At 41.8% G+C, this 22,918-nt stretch overlaps 1 protein-coding gene across 4 annotated transcripts in view; it reads right to left on the minus strand.

Moving 5' to 3' along the window:
- Tmem117 (transmembrane protein 117) overlaps positions 1–22,918 on the minus strand; it is a 429,918-nt gene that overhangs the window by 135,871 nt on the left and 271,129 nt on the right. For all 4 annotated transcript variants that reach the window (XM_060388753.1, XM_060388754.1, XM_060388755.1 and 1 more), the window contains one exon: positions 18,027–18,124. In XM_060388753.1, coding sequence (XP_060244736.1) covers positions 18,027–18,124 — 98 coding nt within the window. The remainder of the gene's footprint in view (positions 1–18,026; positions 18,125–22,918) is intronic.

A 22,918-nucleotide genomic window follows, 5' to 3' on the forward strand; every position in this document is an offset into this window, starting at 1 on the left:
ACATTAGAGCTTGGGGGAATTCATAATTTGAAAGGATTAAACAGAGAGTAGCATGTCCTGAAGAACAATGGAAGAGCCAACTTGAAGGAAAATATTGTTAATGGCCTTTGGTCTGAAACCATGAAGATAAATAAACTGATTAAAGCTGGTAGAGAAACCCATCAAATAGGCAATAAATAATAGAACTGAAGGAAATCTAGTCAGACCCTATGCTGAAACATTAGAGAGGCCAAGTAAGCTACAGAAACCCAGGCATTGAACATTGAATAAAAGGAACATATTACAGAGGAATTCATATGGAATGACCTGGGATCTAAGGAATAAAGAACCATTAGAGAAATGTCAGACATGCTCAGTGAATGGCTTGTTATTGAAGGATTCCCTTCATAGCCTCATGTCTTCCCAGATTTAGAAACATTTCAGTATTTTATTTACAGAACACTATACACCAGAAAAACTTTGGTTCCTAAAAGCCCCTTGTGACATTACAGTTTACTTTCAGGCAGGGCAAGGCCAGAGTGTAGTGGTGGACATCATAAAAGCACCATTTTATGATGTGGAGACATAAAAGCACCATTTTATGATGTGGAGACATAAAAGCACCATTTTAATCATTGAGGATTCTTGATGTCCATATTAGGCATGACTTGACCTCAGAGGGAGAAATTGGTGCAGGGCAAGAAAGAGAAACTCTTGGCTCTGGAATGTGAAGGAATCTTCCTTTCATTCATTCAGAAGTAGGAATAAAAGAAGCACAGCTAAATGAGGTCAATCAGGAAGAATCTTATTTCCCTGTCTTAGTTAAGGTTTCTATTGCTGTGATGAAACACCATGACCAAAAGAAGCTTGAGGAAGAAAGGATTTATTTCATTTACACTTCCACAGTGTAGACCATCACTGAAGGACAGGAACTCAAACAGGGCAGGAACTGGAATGACGCAGAGGTCATGGAGGGGAGCTACTAACTGGCTTGTTCCCCACGGTTTGCTCAACCTGCTTTCTTATAGAGCATAAGACTACCAGTCTAGGGATGACACTGCACGCAATGGGCTGGGCCCTCCCTCGTCAACCTCTGATTAAGAAAATGCTGCACAGGCTTGACTACAGCCTGGTCTTACGAAGGCACTTTCTCAGTTGAGGCTCCCTCTTTTAACTATAGCTTGGGTCACACTGACATAAAAATAGCCAGCGCATTCCCCAAACCATCAGCATTTACTTTAGAAAGAGAGTAGTGACATGCAAAAATGACTAGATGAACATGTGACTCTGAGATCTATACCCATAAGTGCATGCATACTAGAGAAATCATTAAGCCCAAATGAGAACAATAACACTGAAGAATAAGCCCCATGGAAGTTGTGCAGTTACTGGAAGGTGATGCAGAAAGAGTCGACAACAAAGCGCCAGTCTACAAACAGTAGATATTTACTTAGTAATTTAAAAGAAGACCGGGAAGAGTGATAGAGAAAGGAATAGAACGCCTTATCTTTTCTCTTTTTACGTATCCATGATCCCTTACCTTCGAGGATAAGATGCTCCATGATCATTCTCTAGACTCTCAGCCTGAGACCCAGTCTCAGACACTTCGACTGGAGTCCCTGGTTACTTTAATAATAGAGTAATATCAGACATCAAGTTAAGCTGTCTGATTTTGGCTATCATTCCTACTAAAGTGCTACTCTGTTTAAACCATTTTGGAAAGTAGAGCAAGAAGATGTGTGGGACCAGAAAGCCATGAGACCAGAGGAGCAAGAGTGAGGTTGAGACATACCCAAACCCTGAGGATATCGTCTTGAGACCGGCAGAAGTAGGACCGCTTCCTCCCTGCTCTGGGCCTTCAAGTCCAGGTGCAATCAGCCTTGCGCCCCACCTTTGCCACCCTGGAGGCGGTCACATAGCCTGGTGGCCAAGTCTCAGGTTAAACCTCCTCTCTCCTTATAAGGACATACCATCAAGCAAGCACCTGGAATTCCTTTTCATGCAAATGAAGCTCCGCCCCAGCCAATAATATACACTCACCTTGAAAACCCCTATGCACTCCCCAAGATTTATATAGCCCTTGTTTTCCTCTGATAAAGAGAAGTGTTTCACTGAAAACTGTCTCCAGAGAAGCCTGTTTCTCCTCTACTCACAATGACCCGGATCCTGCTTCTATTCCACCAGCCCAGCTAAGCTTCACTCCCTCTACGCAGCCTTGTGCATAACACACCTGGATACCCTGAGGGGAAAAACACATCCCGGAGCAGCAGTCATGTATGCATCTATACATGTACATATGTCACATACATATTTTACACACACACATTTGTTCATTCTATATACACATTCATCTTTATCAGCAATAGAAAAGCAGTCTAAGAAATGGACGGTTAGTGGATAGTATACGTTCATTTACCCCAATCTAAATGGTATCATGAACTAGTCAGCGTATTGTTCCTAGGTCACAAGCCTGCACAGCACATTATTTTGTATTAACTACCACAGGCTGTTATTGCTTATAAATTAAATTTAATTCATGAATTACAAAACACTCTAGGTCATAGGAATTTTTACGTCAACTGTTAGTTTAAGAGAACACCTTCTTACACAGACTGACATTGGCTCAAACAGTACTGCATGGCGCCTGACCATATTCTAAATCCTATCTACACACGCCCACCTGAAATTATTTCTGCATTTGTATATGTGTCTCCATATTAAGGTCAACCTGAGGCCATGGTGATGTGTGTGACTCTAATCTAATGACCAGTTTTCACAGGTTATTAGAGCCCTGTTTCATATGTAACTTAAACCTGTCAACAGTTAGAGATTTGGCTTCAGTCGTCATTGATTTACTCCTCCATCTACAGGGACAGTGGGCTCATCACTGTCAGGTGTTACCAAATGAAAAAAAAATTGTCAATTATGATGTGACTGTTCAGTTAGGCTCCTCTCTTCTTTACCTAACAATTGACTAGATACTCTTGCCCAGAGTGAGCTGAAATTTAACGTTTCCTTATCCCGTCAACCTTACATCAGGAAACATGACTACCCAGAATCACAGGATTTTACAATGCAAAGGGTTTTGGATGTCATAGAATGGCTCCTTGCAAAAGGACCATACTGGATAGTTTTCTCTAGCCAAGATTTTTTTTTTTGCATGAAATGTGAACTCAGTCTCCCAATGAGCAGAGCCTGTCATCACTTAGCTGTAGTTTTTGATGCTTCCTCACTTCCAGTGTCTATTATAAAAATGCTGTGGTTTTGTTGTGATTATTACTGTTGATATATGACATTACCTGTAATCTTTATTCTCAGTCTTACAGATGCATTTTTTACAGAAAATACGTCCTTGAAAACCAGGCAGGTAAACCAAACAAGAAAACTATCAGTTGGATTTTCATGTATGGTCTTAAGGCAAGCTTCTATTAGCACATTGCATCTATTGGTGTATCAAACTATACATTGCACATCTTATTTTCTGGCTTAAGCCCTATAATTGAAAGAAAATGACATACAATTACGTCAAGTTAAAACTACACAAATTGCTTTTGGTTATTACCACCAGCCTGTAAGAATTGCTACATCAGCATATCCTGTAATCAGCATGGCACATTCTTTTTTGTTGTTTGTTTTCTTGGTTTTTGTTTGTTTGTTTGTTTGTTTGAAACAGGGTTTCTCTGGGTAACCTGTTCTATCCTGGACTTGCTTTGTAGACCAGGCTGGCCTTGAACTCACAGAGATCCACCTCCCCCAGCCTGCCTTACAGGCATGTGCCACCATGCCTGGCTACCAGCACATTCTCTTACTTAGACTCTTATGATTATTTTAAACAAGATCAACCAAAAGAACACAGGGACACAACGACCATCAGACAGGATTCAATACTTCAGAGTATTCATTGGCACAACAACATTAATTTTGTGACTTTTGATGAACTGTTCCTTTATTTCAATTTCTTTATCAAAAACGAAGGCATTCGAATATAAGCAGAGAAACGCCATAACTTTTCGTGTGTGTGTGTGTGTGTGTGTGTGTGTGTGTGTGTGTGTGTTGTTTTCTGTATATGAATGCTTGTGAGCACACAGAACTCAGGGCAGGTATAACTCTTCACCATCTCCTTTATTAGAGGCAAGGCCTGTTTGTTGTCTTTTCACCTTATTCACAGAGTAGCTGCAGAGTAGTCCTCTGGGATTCTCTGCCTCCACCTTTGCCTTCTCCACAGGATTGCTGGGGTTACACGTGTGCATGCTGATGAATTCAGCGTGACATCTGAACTCTGGTCTTCATTCTTACATAGTGACCTTCCAGTCAAGGGTTCTTGAATTTTATGCCTTTCTTCTTCTTTTTTTTTTTTTTTTTTTTTTTACCCAACCATTTTCAAAGAGAATGAAAAGATGGATGGCAATAAATGCATGTGTTCAAACAGGATTAAAGTGGTTAAATAAGTTAAATAATAGATGCAGTTTTGTGCAGTATTCCCAAGCTTTGAAATCAGGCGGCTTGCACTCAGAACTCAGCTTTGTCATTCACTGTCACCGAGACCCATCGGATTCTGTCACTAAAAGACTGCAAAGAAGGGTGCACACTTTTTAAGCCAGGAGTGCACACTAACTAAAGCAATGAGCACAGACTCCAGCACTGGAAACAGAAGCGATGATTGTCAGGGTCCGGCTGCTGAGTGTCCGAGATGGCTGAGTGTCTGTCTTCTATGTCTAGATGCATCCTGATTGTCTCTCTTGTTCCTTCTCAGTCACTAGATGTTGAATGGGAATGAGAAGAGAAGGCATGCTTTTCTTATTTAAAAGACGGTCTTAACATTTATCACCATTATACACAGTGATCTCTGAGATTTTCATATGAGGTTTCTATGGTGTTGAGATACATTCCTTCCACAACTAGCTTGTTAACTGCTGTTTTCTTTTTTAAAATCTCAAAACTATTGATTTTGTTACTTTTTCTCTGTACATGATTATCAAGTCATTCTCCCCATTACTATGTTGTGACACACTGATAGATTTATATCTGTTGAACCACCCTTTTTCCCAAGAGATGAAAGTCAGTCATGACACACAAACCTTTTAAAAATACTTACTTTTAACTATGTGTTTCTGTATATGTCCGTGTGATACAGGTGCCATGGTGTGTGGAAGAGACAGTTAGATCCCTCGGGAGCTGGAGTTTCAGGTGCTTGTGAGCCACCTAACATGGATGCTGGGCACTGAACTCAGGTTCTCTTCAAGAGCAGTACGTACTCTTAATTGCCAAGCCATATCTTCAGCCCCAACACAGGTCCTTTAAATGTGCCATGTGTGTTGTTGTATTTTGTTTCCTGGGGACTTTCTAAAAGTAAATTTATATCTTTGTTCATTAAGGTCTGGTTTTGTTCACTGTTCCATGTAAAGCAGAATGCCTCTCTTAGTGAACAAATCGCAAAAAGAGCTTGTGATTGAGGTGAGCTGGCTTTTTTCTCTGGCTCATAGCAAATCTCTGCCTAGACTGCATATTGGTCTAGAATGTGAATCATTTATTTGTCCAGCTATTATCAGCAAGTTCTATTCAGCCAGTGGGAAAGCAAACTTTCCTAGAGTGCCTCCTAGGAACAAGGTGAGAGCCCTTTCTGACATTCACTGAAGCTGGGCACTGGGGGACTCTAATGGGGGACTGAGGCTGGAAGATGACAAGTTTAAGGCCTGGACTTCAAAGAGTTCAAATCATCGTAAGGAACTTGGTGAGACCTTATCTCAAAGTAAAATAAAATGGGGTTAGGGGCATAGCCCACATCACTGGTAGGGATCTTGTCTTGTGTGAAACTTGGCCTCACTCTCTATTGCTCCTAGTTTTGATCCCTGGTCCAAAAAATAAAATGACTTGTTTTCACTTGCTAACAGGATAAGTTGCCCTGCAAATGATGGCAGAGTACTAGTCGTTACAATCCTGGTTCTGAAGGTAATCTTCTGTGGCTTTCCAGTCATGACCAATGGAGCATAGAACCAGTTTATAGAGCACCAGACTCTGAACTGAATTTGGAGCACACTGAGACAGAGCATTGGACAACCAGCTGCTCCTCAAAGATGCCAGAGCTTTATTATTCATTCAGTCCTCAAAACATTGGTCATTTATGACTCAGACAATTAAAACGAAGACTGACAACAATTTCTAGAGAGTTTTACTCTATAAAACTTGGGATACGAAGTGAATAATTTGTGTCTTTTTCTGCTAATTAATTTTTTATTTTTATTTTTGTTAATTACAGTTTATTCACTTTGTATTCCCCCATAACTACCTCCCCCCTCCCCTCCCAATCCCACCCACCTTCCCTCTTCTCAACCCATGCCCCTCCCCAAGTTCATTGATAGGGGAGGTCTTCTGCCCCTTCTTTCTGATCCTAGTCTATCAGGTCTCATCAGGACTGGCTGTTTCCTTCCTCTGTGGCATGGTAAGGCTCCCTTGAGGGGGAGATGATCAAAGAACAGGCCAATCAGTTCATGTCAGTCCCTAGGAACAGTCCTTGTTCCCATTACTATGGAACCCACTTGGACACTGAACTGCTGTGGGCTACTGCTGTGCAGGGGTTCTAGGTTATCGCCATTAATGGTCCTTGGTTGGAGTATCAGTCTCAGAAGAGACCCCTGGGCCCAGAAGTTTTGGTTTTGTTGCTCTCTTTGTAGAGCTCCTGTCCATTCTAGGCCCTATTATTTCCCACTTCTTTCATAAGATTCTCTGCACTCTGCCCAAAGTTTGGCTATAAGTCTCAGAATCTGCTTTGATACGCTGCAGGGTAGAGCCTTTCAGAGGCCATCTGTGGTAGGCTCCTGTCCTGTTCTCTGTTTTCCCCCTCTTCTGATGTTGATCCTCTTTGCCTTTTTGAATGAAGATTGAGTATCTTAGCCAGAGTCCTCCTTCTTGATTAATTTCTTTAAGTGTACAGATTTTAATATGTTTATCCTATATTATATGTCTAATATTCACTTATGAGTGAGTATATACCCTGTGTGTCTTTCTGTTTCTGGGATACCTCACTCAGGATGGTCTTTTCTAGATCTCACTATTTTCCTGAAAATTTCTTGATTTCCTTATTTATTATTGCTGAGTAATATTCTATTGTGTAGATGTACCACAATTTTTGTATCCATTCCTCAGTTGAGGGACATCTGGTTTGTTTCCAGCTTCTGGCTATTACAAATAAAGCTGCTATAAACATGGTTGAGCAAATGTCCTTGCTGTATACTTGAATATCTTTTGGATATATTCCTAGGAGTGGTATAGCGGAATAATGAGGAATCGCTATTCCTGATTGTCTGAGAAAGCGCCAGATTGATTTCCAAAGTGGTTGTACAAGTTTACATTCCCACCAGCAGTGGAGGAGGGTTACCCTTTCTCCACAACCTCTCCAGCATGTGTTGTCACTTGAGTTTTTTATCTTAGCCATTCTGATGGGTGCAAGGTGAAGTCTCAGGGTCATTTGGATTTGCATTTCCCTGATGATTAAGGACGTTGAACATTTCTTTAAGTGTTTCTCTGCCATTCTATATTCTTCTATTGAGATTTCTCTGTTTAGCTCTGTATCCCATTTTTTAATTGGATTACTTGATTTGTTGCTGTTTAACTCCTTGAGTTCTTTATATATTCTGGGTATTAGCCCTCTGTCAGATATAGGGTTGGTAAAGATCCTTTCCCAATCTGTAGGCAATTGTTTTGTTCTGATATCAGTGTCCTTTGCTTTACAGAAGCTTTTCAGTTTCATGAGGTCCCACTTATTGATTGTTGCTCTTAGAGCCTGTGCTGTTGTTGTTCTGTTCTGGAAGTTGTCTCTTGTGCCAATGAGTTCAAGACTCTTCCCCACTTTTTCTTAACAGGTTTAATGTGTCTGGTTTTATATTGAGGTCTTTGATCAACTTGAACTTTAGTTTTTTGCAGGGTGATAAGTATGGACCAATTTGCATTTTTCTACAGCACCATTTGTTGAAGATGCTATCTTTTTTCCATTGTATGGTTTTGGCATCTTTGTCAAAAATCACGTGTCCATAAGTTTGCAGGTTTATTTGTTAATAAAAAAAATATCTAGTCGTATTTTAACTTACAATATTGTGAACTATTTATTCTTTATTTTCCTAACAAGAAACAGCAATTAAAGAAATAGTAAGTTTTTGCTACGCAATTTAAAGATGCTTTAATTTGATGCCTATGTAGCAAAAATGAGTTCATTTTCTTAAACAAAAATGTGTGCTCTAAATAAAGCAAATTGCTTCTATATAGCAGTAATCTATAATGTATATGTCTTTCTGACCTTCTTTCTCATCTTTCAACCATACTCACTTTTCCCAGCTCCTCCGCTGGCGATCATGGCTTGACTAGAACTAGCCTGGCTCCTATCTGCCCAATTCCAGAGAACCACTTTGTCCCTAGGGTTTCATTCATTCTGTGTTCCCTTCCCCCATCGCCCCTCCGTGAGTACTCCCTCTCATTTGGAGACTCTTCTTCTCTACAGGTTTTCATCCTAGTGATTTTTTTTCTCACATCCTATTTTGTTTCTCCATGCACCATTTACCCACACAAAGTACAAGTATAAAATGAAATATATTTTTATACACAACTGTCTTAGAACTTACTCCCAAGAGCCTGATCCACATGACTGACTGCTGGGCACCTCTGCTCTCTCTGTCTGGGCTGATTGTGCCCTACTTAAGCGTTTGCTTCTTCAGCAGTAGTTCCTACGGCAGGAGACAGCTGTCACTGTCCACCGAGCTGCTGCTCATCTTTTCACACTCAGCTATCATCAACTTCTCTTCCTCACCCTCAGTCCCGAACCAACCATCAATTCCCTCCCAACATGGCTCCTGCTCGGGTGCCGCTTCAGCTCCACATAAAACCAGTTCCAGCTCGCCTGGTGCCACATCACGGGGTCCGCATCCTGGCTGCACTCATTCCGTTCCTCCCTGTACCCTTCTCTAGAGTGAGAACGACACTAGCCTGACTTTTGTCTCTCAGAACCACGGCCAGTACCTGCTGCTTGAAACAACAGCCCTTATAACAAGATTATAAAGAACACACAAGGACAAGCCGTGAGCCCAGAAGTGAAAGCCCGGCCGGTGGCTTAAAGGGCTGTGTTTCTGATAACCATGTTACTCTGTGCTCAGTTTTTAATAAGTATTTATTTAAGTAGATTACTTAAAACTCGTCTACTTCTAATTCACCAATATTGAGTTTACACTGACATGAGACTGGGTTAATATGCAGGTATTAATGAATCCCCAAGAGTTAAATATTTCAGCAATAAATATGGGCTCAATTTTCAAAGTAAATGATTCATATCATATTCCAACAAAGTAATGAGTTATCAGTTGCTTTGTGCGTGTGTCTGTGTATGAAAATGAGTGCATGTCTGCAACTCTTATGCATATATATGTGTGCAAAGGTGTGCATGTATATACATGTGTTACTGTATGTGTGTTTCTGTATGTGCAAGTATGTGTATGTATGTATAAATGTGTGCATGTATGTATGCAAATGTGCATATTTTTGTGTATACAAGTGTGCATATGAATACAAATTAATGTGTACCTGTGTGTCTGCTTTGGTGTGGGCCTATGTTTACAAACATGTGTCTATGTGTGTAAACCTCCGCATGTATATGTGCATACACGTTTACATGTGTATGTAAATGTATGTCTGTGTAGAGAGGTCCATGTGTCTACGTGTGCAAATGTGTACATGTATGTGTGGCGGCGAGAGGACAACCTCAGTGTCTTTCCTCACCGCTGTGTACAGTTCATCTTAATTGTTTTATTTGGATTCTCTCACATTATCCCGGGACACATAGATAAGAGAGCCCCAGAGGCCTGCCTGGCTCTGCCTCCTCAGCACTAAGATTACAAGAGTGCATTATTTTTTTACGTGGGTTCTGGTGACCGAGCTCAGGCCCTCTGTGTAGCAGACACTTTACCAACTGAGCTCTTCCCCCCACCCCTCAGTTACCTTTTTGTCTAGACGTAAGTGTCTTATGTCTATGAGAAAATCACTTGGAGCACTGTCTAGGGCCTTTCTAGTTTTAATACCTTGAAGTATCCATGTTTACAATGGAGCCTGCTGATTTAGTATTCAGGCAACTGATTCAGTAGACACAGGTGCTTTATTCTGCAGTAAAAATGGTTTGTTTTTCCTCAATTACAAAAGCAATTTTCAACCAAAGACAGGCATTTGCTTAAAGAAGTAAGAAGGAAGTACACAGTGTAATAAATAACAATAAATACTCACTCCATTATAATATGAAAAATGTGAAATATTTTCCCAGTTAAAAATGCCGCAGCTCAGTGTCCAAGTGGATTCCCTAGTAAGGGGAACAGGGACTGTCTCTGACATGAACTCAATGGCTGGCTCTTTGGTCACCTCCTCCTGTGTGGGGAGTAGCCTTACCAGGCCACAGAGGAAGACAATGCAGCCTGTACTGGAGAGACCTGATATGCTAGAGTCAGATGAAAGGGAAGAGGACCTATCAGTGGACTTGGAGAGGGGCATGGGATGAGATGAGGGAAAAAGGGTGGGATTGGGAGGTGATGAGAGAGGAGACTACAGCTGGGATACAAAGTGAATTAATTGTAATAAATAAAAAAAATAAAAAATAAAAAATGTTATAGAAACTTGAAGACTCCATGCATGAAAGTGCTGGCTACCAAGCCTACTCGAATGGGTTTGATCTCAGACACCCACATAAAAATGGAGAGAACTGCACCCAAATTTTTTGGTTCTGTTGCACTCCTTGTGGAGTTCCTGTCCCTCCAGGTCTTTCCATCTCCCCTTTCTTTCATAAGGTTCCCTGCACTCTGCAAAAAGTTTGGCTATGAATCTCAGCATATGTTTTTATACCCTGATGGGTAGAATCTTTCCGAGGCTTTCTGTGATAGGCTCCTTTCCTGTTCCCTGTTTTCTCCCTCTTCTGATGTCCATCTCATTTGCCTTTCTGAATGAAGACTGAACATCTTACCAGGGTCCTCCTTCTTGATTAGCTTCCTTAGGTGTACAGATTTTAGTTTGAGACTGATACTCCAAACAAGGACCATGCATGGAGATAACTTAGAACCCCTGAACAGAAGTAGCCCATGGTTGCTCAGTATCCAAGAGGGTTCCACAATAAAGGAACAGAGACCATCTCTGACATGAACTCAGTGGCTGGCTCTCTGATCACCTCTACCTGAGGGGGGAGTAGCCTTACCAGTCCACAGAAGAGGACATTGCAGCCAGTCCTGATAACACTGATAGACTAGGGTTAGATGGAAGGAGAGGAGGACCTCCCCTATCATTGGACTGGGAGACATAGAAGAAGAAGAGGGATGGAGGGTAGGAATGGGAGGGGATGGGAAGGGGGCTACAGCTGGGATAGAAAGTAAATAAACTGTAATTAATAAAAATAAATTTAGAAAAAAATGGAGAGAACTAACTCCTATAAATTGTCATCTGACCTCCACAAACACTATAGCTTGTACACCAGACACACACACACACACACACACACACACACACACACACTCATAAATAATAAGATCATTGGGTTTGATGGAAACTTGAAAGTAGTATGATTTTCTCATATTCAATGTTAAATTATTTCTGTATTAATACTAAGAGATTGGCACCTAGTCTTTGCAAAACCATTTCGACTGGTGAATAACTTAGGACTTAATCATGCAGGCTCACTACGCATTACCAGGCTCACATCACACCTTTCTTGGGAATTATTTAAAAAACAGCCAACTATGGCTGGAGAGATGGCTCAGAGGTTAAGAGCACTGCTTGCTTTTCCAAAGGTCCTGAGTTCAATTCCCAACAACCACATGGTGCCTTTACAACCATCTATAATAAGATCTGGTGCTCACTTCTGGTGTGCAGGTGTATATGCAGGCAGAATAATGTATACATAATTAATAAAGAAATCTTAAAAAAAAAACAGCCAACTAACTAGGGCCCAGCAGGCGCTTACAGACTGAAGCACCAACCAAGAACCACGCATGGACTTGACCTGGGCCCCTACACATATGTACCGGATGGGCAGTTCAGAGGAGCAGTGGCTGTCTCTGACTCTGCTGCCTGCTTTGTGACCACTTCCGCCTGGTGGGGCTGCTTTGCCAGGCCGCAGGGAAAGAAGATACACTCAGTCCTGATGCCACTTGATATGTTTGGTTGAGTTGGTAGGGGGCTCCCCTTTTCTGAGGAGTAGGGGAGGGGGGAGAGGTGGAAGACGGAGGGGAGGTGGGACCGAGAGGAGAGGTGGGCAGGGACTACGATTGGAATGGAAAGTGAATCAACAAAAATAAACTTTAAAAATATGAAGATGAAGTCTGCTTCTATGTGGCTATGGGATAATAATCAACGTTTTGACCTCTGGGCAAGGGGGAATGCGACAAAATTGTTCCCTCACCTCCATCTTAGCCCTACAACAGAAGAGAATATTACAGAGTTCAAAGAGGTTTAACAGAATAACAAAACGCATGCTTTCTGTAAAACAAAATATGAAACATGTAATTATATAGGTCACAATACGAAGTCTACAAGGGTGTCAGTAACAATTCTCTCTCTGACAGTCTCATGATTGTTGGGTATTTTTTTCTCACTTTGTTATTTACTTGCTGCACTTTTATTCTTTTGAGACAGGCTCTGTTGTAGCACAGGCTGGTCCCCAACCTGCTACGGAACAGAGGAGAACCTCGATCCTGTAGCCTCCAGGTCCCAACGGCTGAGAGGAGAGCTGCCTCCACACCACAGCCAGCTACTTTATCTTGAACGCTTTATTGAATCTGTGTGGATTTACATCATGCACCCTAATTCCACTCATATTCCCACCCCTTTGTGCCGGCCCTCTGTCCTTGCAACCTGCTCCTACAAAAAAGAAAAAAAAAATCACTGTGGAAGCTATAGTGTGTCACAGAGTATACTCTTCTGTCCACACTTGTTTACTTGCAAACGTTCATTGCGGTGAGTCATTGGTCTGTTTCAGGCCTCTGTCTTCCCACACCATCAATACTGGATCCTCACTGGGACTCCTCCCAGATATCCTGTTGTTGCCCTGTGTCTTGGAGATCCTGCAGCTTTGGATCCTGCGCCCACGCCAGCAGGGCCAGCTCTATGGTACAGCTCTAGGTGCCAGGCCTGCTCTCCTACTCTCATGACCTGGGGCTCAGCTCTCCCTCTTGCCTCAAGTGGAAAGAAATTAGGAGGCAATCTCTTCCTTGCCCACACAACCAAACATGAATGAAAGGGCCAGCTCTCCCATACTCACAGCCTCAGCACCAGCTCACCTGAGCCCCTGACACCAGGGCCAACTCTACTGTGCTTCTTGGGTGAGGTGTGGAACCCGCTCTCCCTAGTACTGCAGTTGGTGAGGGGTGGGGCCAGCTCACCGAGGATGCCCAGAGGGGTGGGGCTAGCCCTTAGCCATTAACATGGCCCCAGGTGGCAGCTCAGACCAGGGACATCACCTGGCCTTTGATGGTAACAGAACCCTGCTACTGTAGGGCCATGGCCCCAGACATGGCCCTTGGTGGCAGTACAGGCCAGGACCTCACCAGGACCTTAGGCTGCATCACCAGCTAGTTATATCAGGCTGCTCCTCCCTACCCTCAGCTCTCCAGTTCTGCCTCTCTTTATGCGCACACATCCTTCTGCTTCTCTTTCTCTTTCTTCTCTCTGCCTTTCACTTGCTCACCCCTCAGTGGTGCCTGTTGCCTCTGGGTGTGTGGGCTCATCTCAGGAGTACTATGCCCCATCTGTGTTCTGTGGAAGCAGGCAGGGTACACCTCAGGCTTGTTCCTTGTCCAGGCCCCCTGGCACTGGACTGTGGGGGGGTCATATTAGGCTTGTCCCTCACCCAAGCGCTGATGGGTTGTCTCAGGCTTGTTCCCTGCTCAGGCCACATGGCACCGGAACAGGGAGTCATCTCAGGCATGGTCTGCCTACTTAGGCCTCATGGTGCTAGACGGTGGGTTGTCTCAGACCTGCAACCAGAACAGACCCTGTGGTACCAGGCTGCGAGGACAGCTATTTTATTTTTGTCATCACAATAAATAGTGTAAATTAAAATAACAATAATAATACCAACAATTATTTGCTACTTCCTATTAGGTCAAATCTAAACAGCCAAGCCCTTAGTTTATACTTTAACAGCCATACTACTCAAAGCAGAATACACAGCAGTTGCATTTTCCCCCCAGGTAAAAATTATAATAATGAAGGTCAAAAGATGCTCTTCCAAACTACTAGGCTGCTGGAGAAAATGCTTACTACCATGTAAGACATGTAGCTCTTTTTTTTTTTTTCTTTAAGTGAGGAGAGTAGAATATCATTCTCTTTATATGCCAGCGTGGAGCAGAACAGCAAGCACAGCTGCACAGACTCTCACTCCCCACACTGTGCTTTCTAACTCCACCTCTCCAGAGCACAGCTTTTACCAAACACTGCGCCACTGTCCCACTTGGATTATATCTCTACAATCTGTGTCAGTTATTCACTGCTCACTCCCTGGCCAGGCCATAAAACACAAATATCAGCTTTCAGGTACAGTGGCTTGGGGACCATTTCTAAGGACATATTTCTGTATTCAACAGGATGGACTAGTTCACGTTGCAGTCCTCAACAGTGCCCAATCTCAGTGGCTCAGCACTTGTCCACACTATGTGTCTGTCCACTGCATTGGATGCTGGGTTCATCTCATCCCCAGCAAGGTACAAGGTTCCACGTGGCTTACTTCTCATTGAAAACTAAAAGCATCTACATGGATGAGACATGTACCACTCTGATGCACAAATTCATTGTTCTAAGCAACTCGTGTCTATAAGGGGCAGCAGGATAGATAACCCATCTAACCCGATTTCTCTCATCAGTCTCTCCCTTAATCACAGGTAATGTTTTCTTTTTGGTTAAAAAAAAAAAACCAAAAACCAAAAAACAAACAAACAAACATGTATTTGGAAAATAGAATCCCAAGATGCTTCCTATGAAGGGCAAAGCAAAGTATTTATTCTCTGGAGAATAAATACAGACACCGATGACACCATGAGCATAAAGCTGCTTGGGCTGTCTGCTCTTTGACTTTGGACAAGACAGTGTAAATGGCAGCTGGTAAGCTCTCAGAAAAAAAAATGGAAGTATAAAAAGATTTTCATGCTTAGATCTTTATTCTTTTAGATTATAAAACAATATGGGGAGTGGCATTGGAAGCTGTCGGTGAATACTCTCCTTTGCATCTACTATTTCCATACACAGTCACAATTCAGTTCTTCACTGCGAAGTTTCTCTACCACTGTGTCAAAAGCAGCCAGACAGTTGCAGGCGATGACACCTGCGTGCGTATCTGTGAGTAAAGAGAGTAGTAACTCCTCTAGAACAAACTGCACGCCGTACAAGCCTCGGTGTTGTTAAGTCTGCTGCAGAGAACCACACTGCAACCCACAACAGTTCTCCTTGACACCTCTCCTGCTCCTGCATAGAGCTTAAACCGTTGTTTAAAAAAAAAATAACTAAAGCAAAATCAAAAGGAAACATCCCCTTTTGAGTGGGAGACATGAGGTATGCAAATATACCCTTTTATTACTGAGATGGTATTTCAAATATCAAGTTTTTATATTTTATTTCTTATGGCTAAAAAGAAAACCAAATGCCCTTTCTTCTAGCTAAGTTCCTTTCATATGACATACATGAACACAAGGGAAGATTCCTTTGCTTCCCGCATGATTTCCGTGTTCAATAATTTGCATCAGATTTTAGTTTTTAAAAATCATGATACTGATGTCAAGATAACTTAGCCAGACCAAAATGTATGAAATGAAAAAAAAAAAATCTTAAAATGGGATTTAAATGTTTCTTTCATTGTTTCATGCTCTGTGGTTTGAATTACTAATTTTGAATAACAGGCAAAGAACAACATTCAAATATATCACATACTAATAATTTGTTTGAACAATGAACAATTTTAATTTGCTCTACAGTTAAAATTACATTTTTTGCCAATAACCGTAAGTAAATTACAACTTTAAATCATTGAGTATTGGGAGTATGTCATCACATATAGTAAAATAAAGTCTTGGTATAAAAGAGATAGACAGTGCACAGACCGGAGTGGGGAGTTTCAAGGAAAATGATATTAAGATGCTTGAGGAAGAATATTGCATGGATTCCTTCCTCTGTAAGAACTGTCGTTAAGAATATCACTGGAGGGCCGAGGCGGTGGCTCACATGGTAGAGTGATTGCTGCATAAACACAAAGACCTGAGTTCAAGGTTCAGCCCCTACACAGAAGCAGAGCATGGAGGTTCCTTCCCATAACTCCAGCCCTGGGGAGGCAAGGGCAGGAGGATGCCTAGGATTTAGGTTTTCTGTCTGAAAAAGTATAGTTGGGAGGAAAAAGAGATAGGGAGGAAGCTTCAGGGGACAGGCTGGGGATTGGACTGGATCAAAACATATGCGTGAACAAAATTTTCAAAGAACAGAAAGAATTCTTTAAAACGAATAGATGAAGAGCTACTGAAAAAGACAGCCAATATTAACTCTTGCCTCCACATGCACACACACACACACACACACACACACATTTACATGCAACCCCATCACATCTGCATCCCCTCCCATGCCCACCCATACCAAACCAAAACCAAATAAAGCAAAGAAAGAATAGCTAATGAAACAGTCCCAGGGACTTCAGATCTCTGTACGCAGGGCCCTCTGCAGGACTTGGCCCTGGAACCTGCAGTGTATAATCCACCACGGATTTTCTTTCATCAGTGCAATCTGTATATACATAGTAAACGGGTATTGTTTTAAGAGAGGCACCACACTGACACCTTTGATATCAGAGTCGGTCTCCTTTCAAACCATCACACTTGAAACCATTGTAGCGAATTACATAGTGTAGAAAGATCCCCATAATCTCAAGGTCTTATGCAGAACAATTAGCCAAAGAAAAATTAAAGATGATTACTTGAAAAGAGACACATCAATTCTCCTAGACACCGTCATTTGTAATGACTAATGGCCTCAGAGACTTATGCCGGTGATAACTATGCCTGCTCTCCAGGGATGAAGTGAGCAAACAGACAGAATACCAACTCCACAGTATAGAGCCTGAGCTCAACTCCCTCAGTAAGTGTTTGCGACGTTGTCATATAATGTCGGGAAGGCTACATAAGGAGTTTATACACAGACAACATAAATGCAGGTTAAGAAGCACCATAAAAACAGCCCAGGCTCATGATGCCAAGGAATGAACGGCAGCCTCAGAATCATGCTCTCTTCACTTACTGAAAGCCTACTTGTCTACTTGCTAAGAATTGAGTTCAAATGTTACATATCACAGCAAGTTTTAACAACAGGGCTACGCTGCAAAAGATTGTGTTGAGTATTTTCCTCAAGTTCTTAATTGCCATTATTTTTGTAGCAGTCTCATCTGTAAAAAGTAAAATGGAACTAACGTCCAAGAATAAACAGATATTCCTTATCTCGTTTCCAAAGGCAGATATGCAGGCTCTCATTTTCCAGCACGAACTGCCAGCAATTCCAGGGTGTCTGATCATTAGTGTACATAACTTTACATGTAAGAAAGAAAGCTGCCATGGGAAGTAACCCAGAGCCAAAATCAAAGCCCTTTGATTGCTTTGATGTTGCTGAGGCAGGAAAGGAAATCATGGAAAGAAGGAACGCCGAGGAGTCGGACGCACTTTACGGAGAGGCTTTCTCCAGGTGGACTTCACATCCTTACAGTGAAGCCAGGCCTGCAAAACGGGCTGGGTCATTTGTGTACACAGGAGGTGGCTTCATACATCACATACACCTGATGAAAACCCGTTTACCTCAGGTCAAGCCATATATCACTTTTCTTTCTTCTGAACGGGCTCGTGAGCAATAAACAAACTGAATCAATCTGTAAGATGTGATAACGATTTTCATGGGACAGCAGAGCCTTCCTAAACAGAATTCTACACAGCTCACGAAAATTAAACTCAATTCAAGGGCTTTAGGAAAGGGAGCAGAATAGAAATAAATAAACAAACAAGGCAGTTTCCTACCAGAATAAGATGATTCTAACGTTGCCTTTCTTCCAGAAAGCTCTTGCCGATTTCCCCCAGTCAGGGTAGGGCTTGTCCTGAAGCATCATGTCAGTGACCTGAGGGGGAGAGGAACTGACTTAGCATCCGAGGACAACTCAAATTCAGATTTCAGTGCAATACAAGCATGAAATTGACATCTCCTGGGAACAGAATATGTGCATTTAAACGTTAGACTACCTGAAGAGATACAAATTAGAAGTGTGTCCTTCATCCAATTAAAAAATGTAAGAACGTGGTTGACTTTATACCCTGGATGAATCTGTATCAAGTTATTCAGCATGTGACATGCAGACACTGCTTTTAAATTACTAATTACGATTTAAGGGATTTTTTTTTCCAATTAAACTGTTTCATTGAAGCTATTAACCTATATCCTCTGTCTGAAATAGTGGGTTTCATCACTGCATTTTACACAGGGATACAGTGTTCTTCAGTCATGTGAACCCCGCCCCTCTCACTTGATTGCCACCTCTCATAGGACAGTACCTGCGGTTAGTAAAGTCTCCTTAGGATATAAATATGAATACAGATTCATATCTATGTTATTCTTAAGTGTTTCTAAATCATAAGGTTCAAAGCAGAACTTCCAAATCCCAAATCCAAATGATTTTACCTAAACCCTTACTGTTCTCTCTCTCTCTCTCTCTCTCCTTTATCTGTTCATCTGTCTGAGGCTTTTGCTGACTCGCCTCATACTCACCCCTGAAGTAGTAAATAAATAAATACTACATGAGAAAACTTTCCTGCCTTACTTTCTGTTACTTTGGTAGAGCACTTCCTCCCGTTTATGACGCATGTGTTCTAATTAGCCAGCACCCTCCCATCTACAACTCCGTATCTTCCAAAAGCGTCCTCCCTTTTTCTAGCTCCTGCACAGACAATGCCCCTCTGCTGAGGCCTGGGCACAGCTCTGCTCCTCCATGCCGCCTCCACTGGTGCTCCAGTGCACACAACTCACGTGCGCAGACTCAGCTTCCCATGCCACACCCCCCTCTGTTTCTCATTTTAACACTTCTCTGTTCTTTCTCTTAGCCTCTAATATCCCCCACAGTCAATGTTTATCTTTGCAACCTCTCTAATGTCCAAGGATTGTTCACAGAGTACTCCAAAATGTTTACACCAAAAATAAATGACAAAATGAATTAGTAAGTGTATGTTTATTTTAAAAGACTCATTAACAAAGTAAATTGCTCATTACCCATACAACACGTTAATGCTTTCTGAAAATGTTCAGCTACTAGCCTGCTACATGAACATTTAAAAAGCCAGTAGACATGGGAAATAATTTCCCTAAAGAGAAAAATATGGTCTGGTCTGCATACATCCATAGGCATATGAAAATTTATACTCCATCAAACAGACCTCATTCCATTAGTTTAGATTTTAGTTGATAGTGCTCAAATGCCAACATCCGGTGTTTTAGTAAGGGTTACTCTTGCTGTGATGAAACGCCATGACTGAAGCAACTTGGGCAAGAAAGGGTTTATTTAGCTAACTCTTCCCCATCACTGCTCATCCCTGAAGGGAGTCAGGACAGGACCTCAAACAAGGCAGGAACCTGGAGGCAGGAGCTGATGCAGAGGCCATGCAGCGGTGCTCTTACTGGCTTGATCCTCATGACTTGCTCAGATAGAACCGGGACTGTCAGCCCCGGGATGGCCTCACTCCCAATAAGCTAGCCCCTCCCCTATCAGTCACCAATTAAGAAAATGCCATACAGGCTTGCCTACAGCCCCGTCAGATGGAAACATTTTCTCCACTGAGGTTCCCTCCTCTCAGATAGTTTTAGCTTGTGTGAAGTTGACATGAAACTAGCCAGCACTCACAACGCAGATTCAAAATTAAGAAACGTGCTATAGAGTATAATATATTGTACAAAGAAGAATTTTGAGCACCCATTAAGAAATACTCCTGTGCTCTCAACTTTGGTCAGACAAGCTTCTTTGTGCAGTGGTCAGTGGTAATTTCATAACCAAAGTGATGACGGCAAGTGACAGCTAAATGTACAGCCACAAACAGGACACCTACATCACCACCTCCAAGGCTCAGGCAGCATTGTAGAAGAAGCAGAAAGAACTGAAGAACTGTGGGGAAGTCTCAGTTCCTCAGACTTTCAAGCTTGTTGGTACCTGTGGAGACAACTAATACTGATAATTAAAAAAAAGAAAGACATGTATTTGATTTACTTTTATTTGTGTGTGCATGTGTGTATATGTGTGCATGTGTGTGAGTAGGTGTGTGGCACACAGAACAGAAAAAGACATCAGATTGCCTAAAGCTGGAGTTACAGGCTTTCATGAGTGGCTGGACACAAGTGCTGAGAACCTCTGGAAAAGCAGCTAGTGATGTTAACCGCCAAGACCTCTCTCCAGACCTTTCTACTGTTAAAACAGACCTAGTAACTGGTTAGTTTCTCATTTGCTTGGTCTGCTTTGACCGTTCCCAATTACAAATTTTTATTTTTCTCACCAATAGTGTGAATATAGATTAAATTTCTCTCAAAGAAGATTCAAGATATTTATTGACATGATCAAAGAAAAGAGATAGAGTAAAAGGCATGACTTGGGTGAACTGTATTGTCAGAAGAATAGGCAAAATAAAGGAATTTAAATTGGTACACACAATCTCAGACGAGAACTTCCTTGAGAACGGGTGACAATTTCAGCCACTTCCCCTTCATAACCCTTGCAGAGAACAAGTCTTGTGTCAAGGGTTTTAACAAAACATCAAGGTTTTTATTCCATGCTTAACTAGATTAAGATATAATAATAAGATTTCATTACTTCTTTTCATCAGTATGTCTTCTGTTCTTGAGAAGCATACATGATAATAAATATTTTCATACAACAAAATGATTACTGGGTGTGTTTTCATTGTTTGTGCCAGGCTAATTTCTGAGAATTACTTATCATATTTCCTAGAGAGCAGTCATCTGCAAGTAGATGACCAGTTATTACACAGCTTGTTTGGTAAAAAACACATCCAGGGATAAGGCATTTTCTCGGGAAAATGATAAGATCAAAGCTAGGAAACCACCTCTTAGATGCCAGGCCGCTGGTCTTTTTCACCCCAGTTCCTGCTCTTTATTTTGAGTCGTGGGATCAGGTTGATGAGAAGTCACTTACAGGTAAATTGGCAGTTGCAGGGACAATCATTAAAGTGGTGCATTCAATAAGGAAAAAATCCAATTACTTTCTGCATTAGAGAAATCAAATTTATTTCTGGTGTTGGTCAAGGGCGGTCTTTATGGGGAAAGATGCAGGAAGGGAAGAATGGAGGGTGTGTGGATGGGGGCTGTGTGGTGTAAACACACACAGTGTGTGTGGAATAAATGCAGTATGTGACTGTTGACGCTTCCCTCACAGTTAGACAGTCCAATGCGAAATTGCAGAGCTGTTTTCCTAAGCAGGGAGAGACATGTTTAACTCTTTGGGTCTCACAAGCCTCCTCTTCACTTTCCTGTCAATAAGGTTTCAGCACAGGACACAGAACCTCACATTTGGCACTTACAGAATTGGGTCAGATAGTTTTCTCAGGAGAACACAGACTACTTCAGGACATGCTGCGTGAGAAAATAGATTTTAAAAGTCATCAAATGGTTGTAGAGACAACCTGTATGTATGTGGACAAAGTGACCCCTTTCATAAGATGCTATGGCAACAACAGCATGGAAACACCAGTGACGCCATGCATGGTTCACACTTGCTGCAGAGCTCAGTGGGAGATAAGCCATCAGGGGCACTTTCTTACTAATTGTCACAGTAACTTCACACTCTCATCTTTTCACTCATAGAGAGAAAACAGCCAGTGAGATGAAACAATAGAGCTGGGTCACACCTAATAAAAATATGTTGTTTTACACACCAGTTGCTGGGCATACTGCTAATCTGACCTTCTTCAGGCTGCATTAGCGTTTGTGTCAGGGCAAAGCAGCCTCTCCCTTTGAGCTGAATTCCTCATTGATCACCTACAAGCATACAAGGCATCAGTGGGGATAATGGTCCCACCCTTGTTCTGTAGCCTCTGAACCATCTTGTATATTGTCTTACTTTCTCATTCATTGAGCATTTAACAGCTCTATTTTATTTATTTAAATTACATCTCTTAGCTACAAACAGTGAAAAATAGGAACTCTTATTCTGTCTCACACATCATTTCCATGTTGTTATAGTTTAGGAATTTTCTACATTCTGCATCCCTTTAACACTGGCCCACAAGCAAATTAACTCAAAGGTATTTTCCAGTCTTTCATCCAGAGTCTGTCTACTGTTTGCAGTAGCTGAACTACTTAGAGAACTAAGTAGTTAGTAGTTCAAAGAGAGGATCTTCAAGAAGATGCAATTACAAAACAAAAACTTGGCCACAACCAACCTTTCTATCTTTTTTCCACTGTTTGCTATTATTGTTTCCATTTGTATTAGTATGTTTCTGAGCCAGGGTCTCACTAAGCAGCTCCTGATCTGGCCTGGAATGTGCTATGTAGACCAGACTGGCCTCAAGTGCATGATTCCCCTGCCTCATCCTTGCAGGCGGGTATGCTTATTCTCATTAGGCTGAAAGGAAAACTGGTGCACAGTATTATCTTCAGGAACAAGAGGCCTTGATCTTCTTCACTATTGAGTTGCTACTGAGTGACTCCAGGTGGGGAAGAAAAGAAAGAAAAAGAGGAAACTGATACTATTGTTTTCATCTTTCCAGGTAAATCATCTGTTGCAATCCTTGGTTGCTCAAATGTTTTCTTTTGTATTTTGAGTGTAATGTTTTGGTGTTTTTTTTTTTTTTCCCAAGGTACAGTAACAGCTGCTGCAGCAGGTCTTTGGGGACCCTATCTGTAACTTCTGCTTCCCTTC

Source organism: Meriones unguiculatus, chromosome 8 (genome assembly GCF_030254825.1).
Source record: "Meriones unguiculatus strain TT.TT164.6M chromosome 8, Bangor_MerUng_6.1, whole genome shotgun sequence".
Classification (NCBI taxonomy): Eukaryota; Metazoa; Chordata; class Mammalia; order Rodentia; family Muridae; genus Meriones; species Meriones unguiculatus.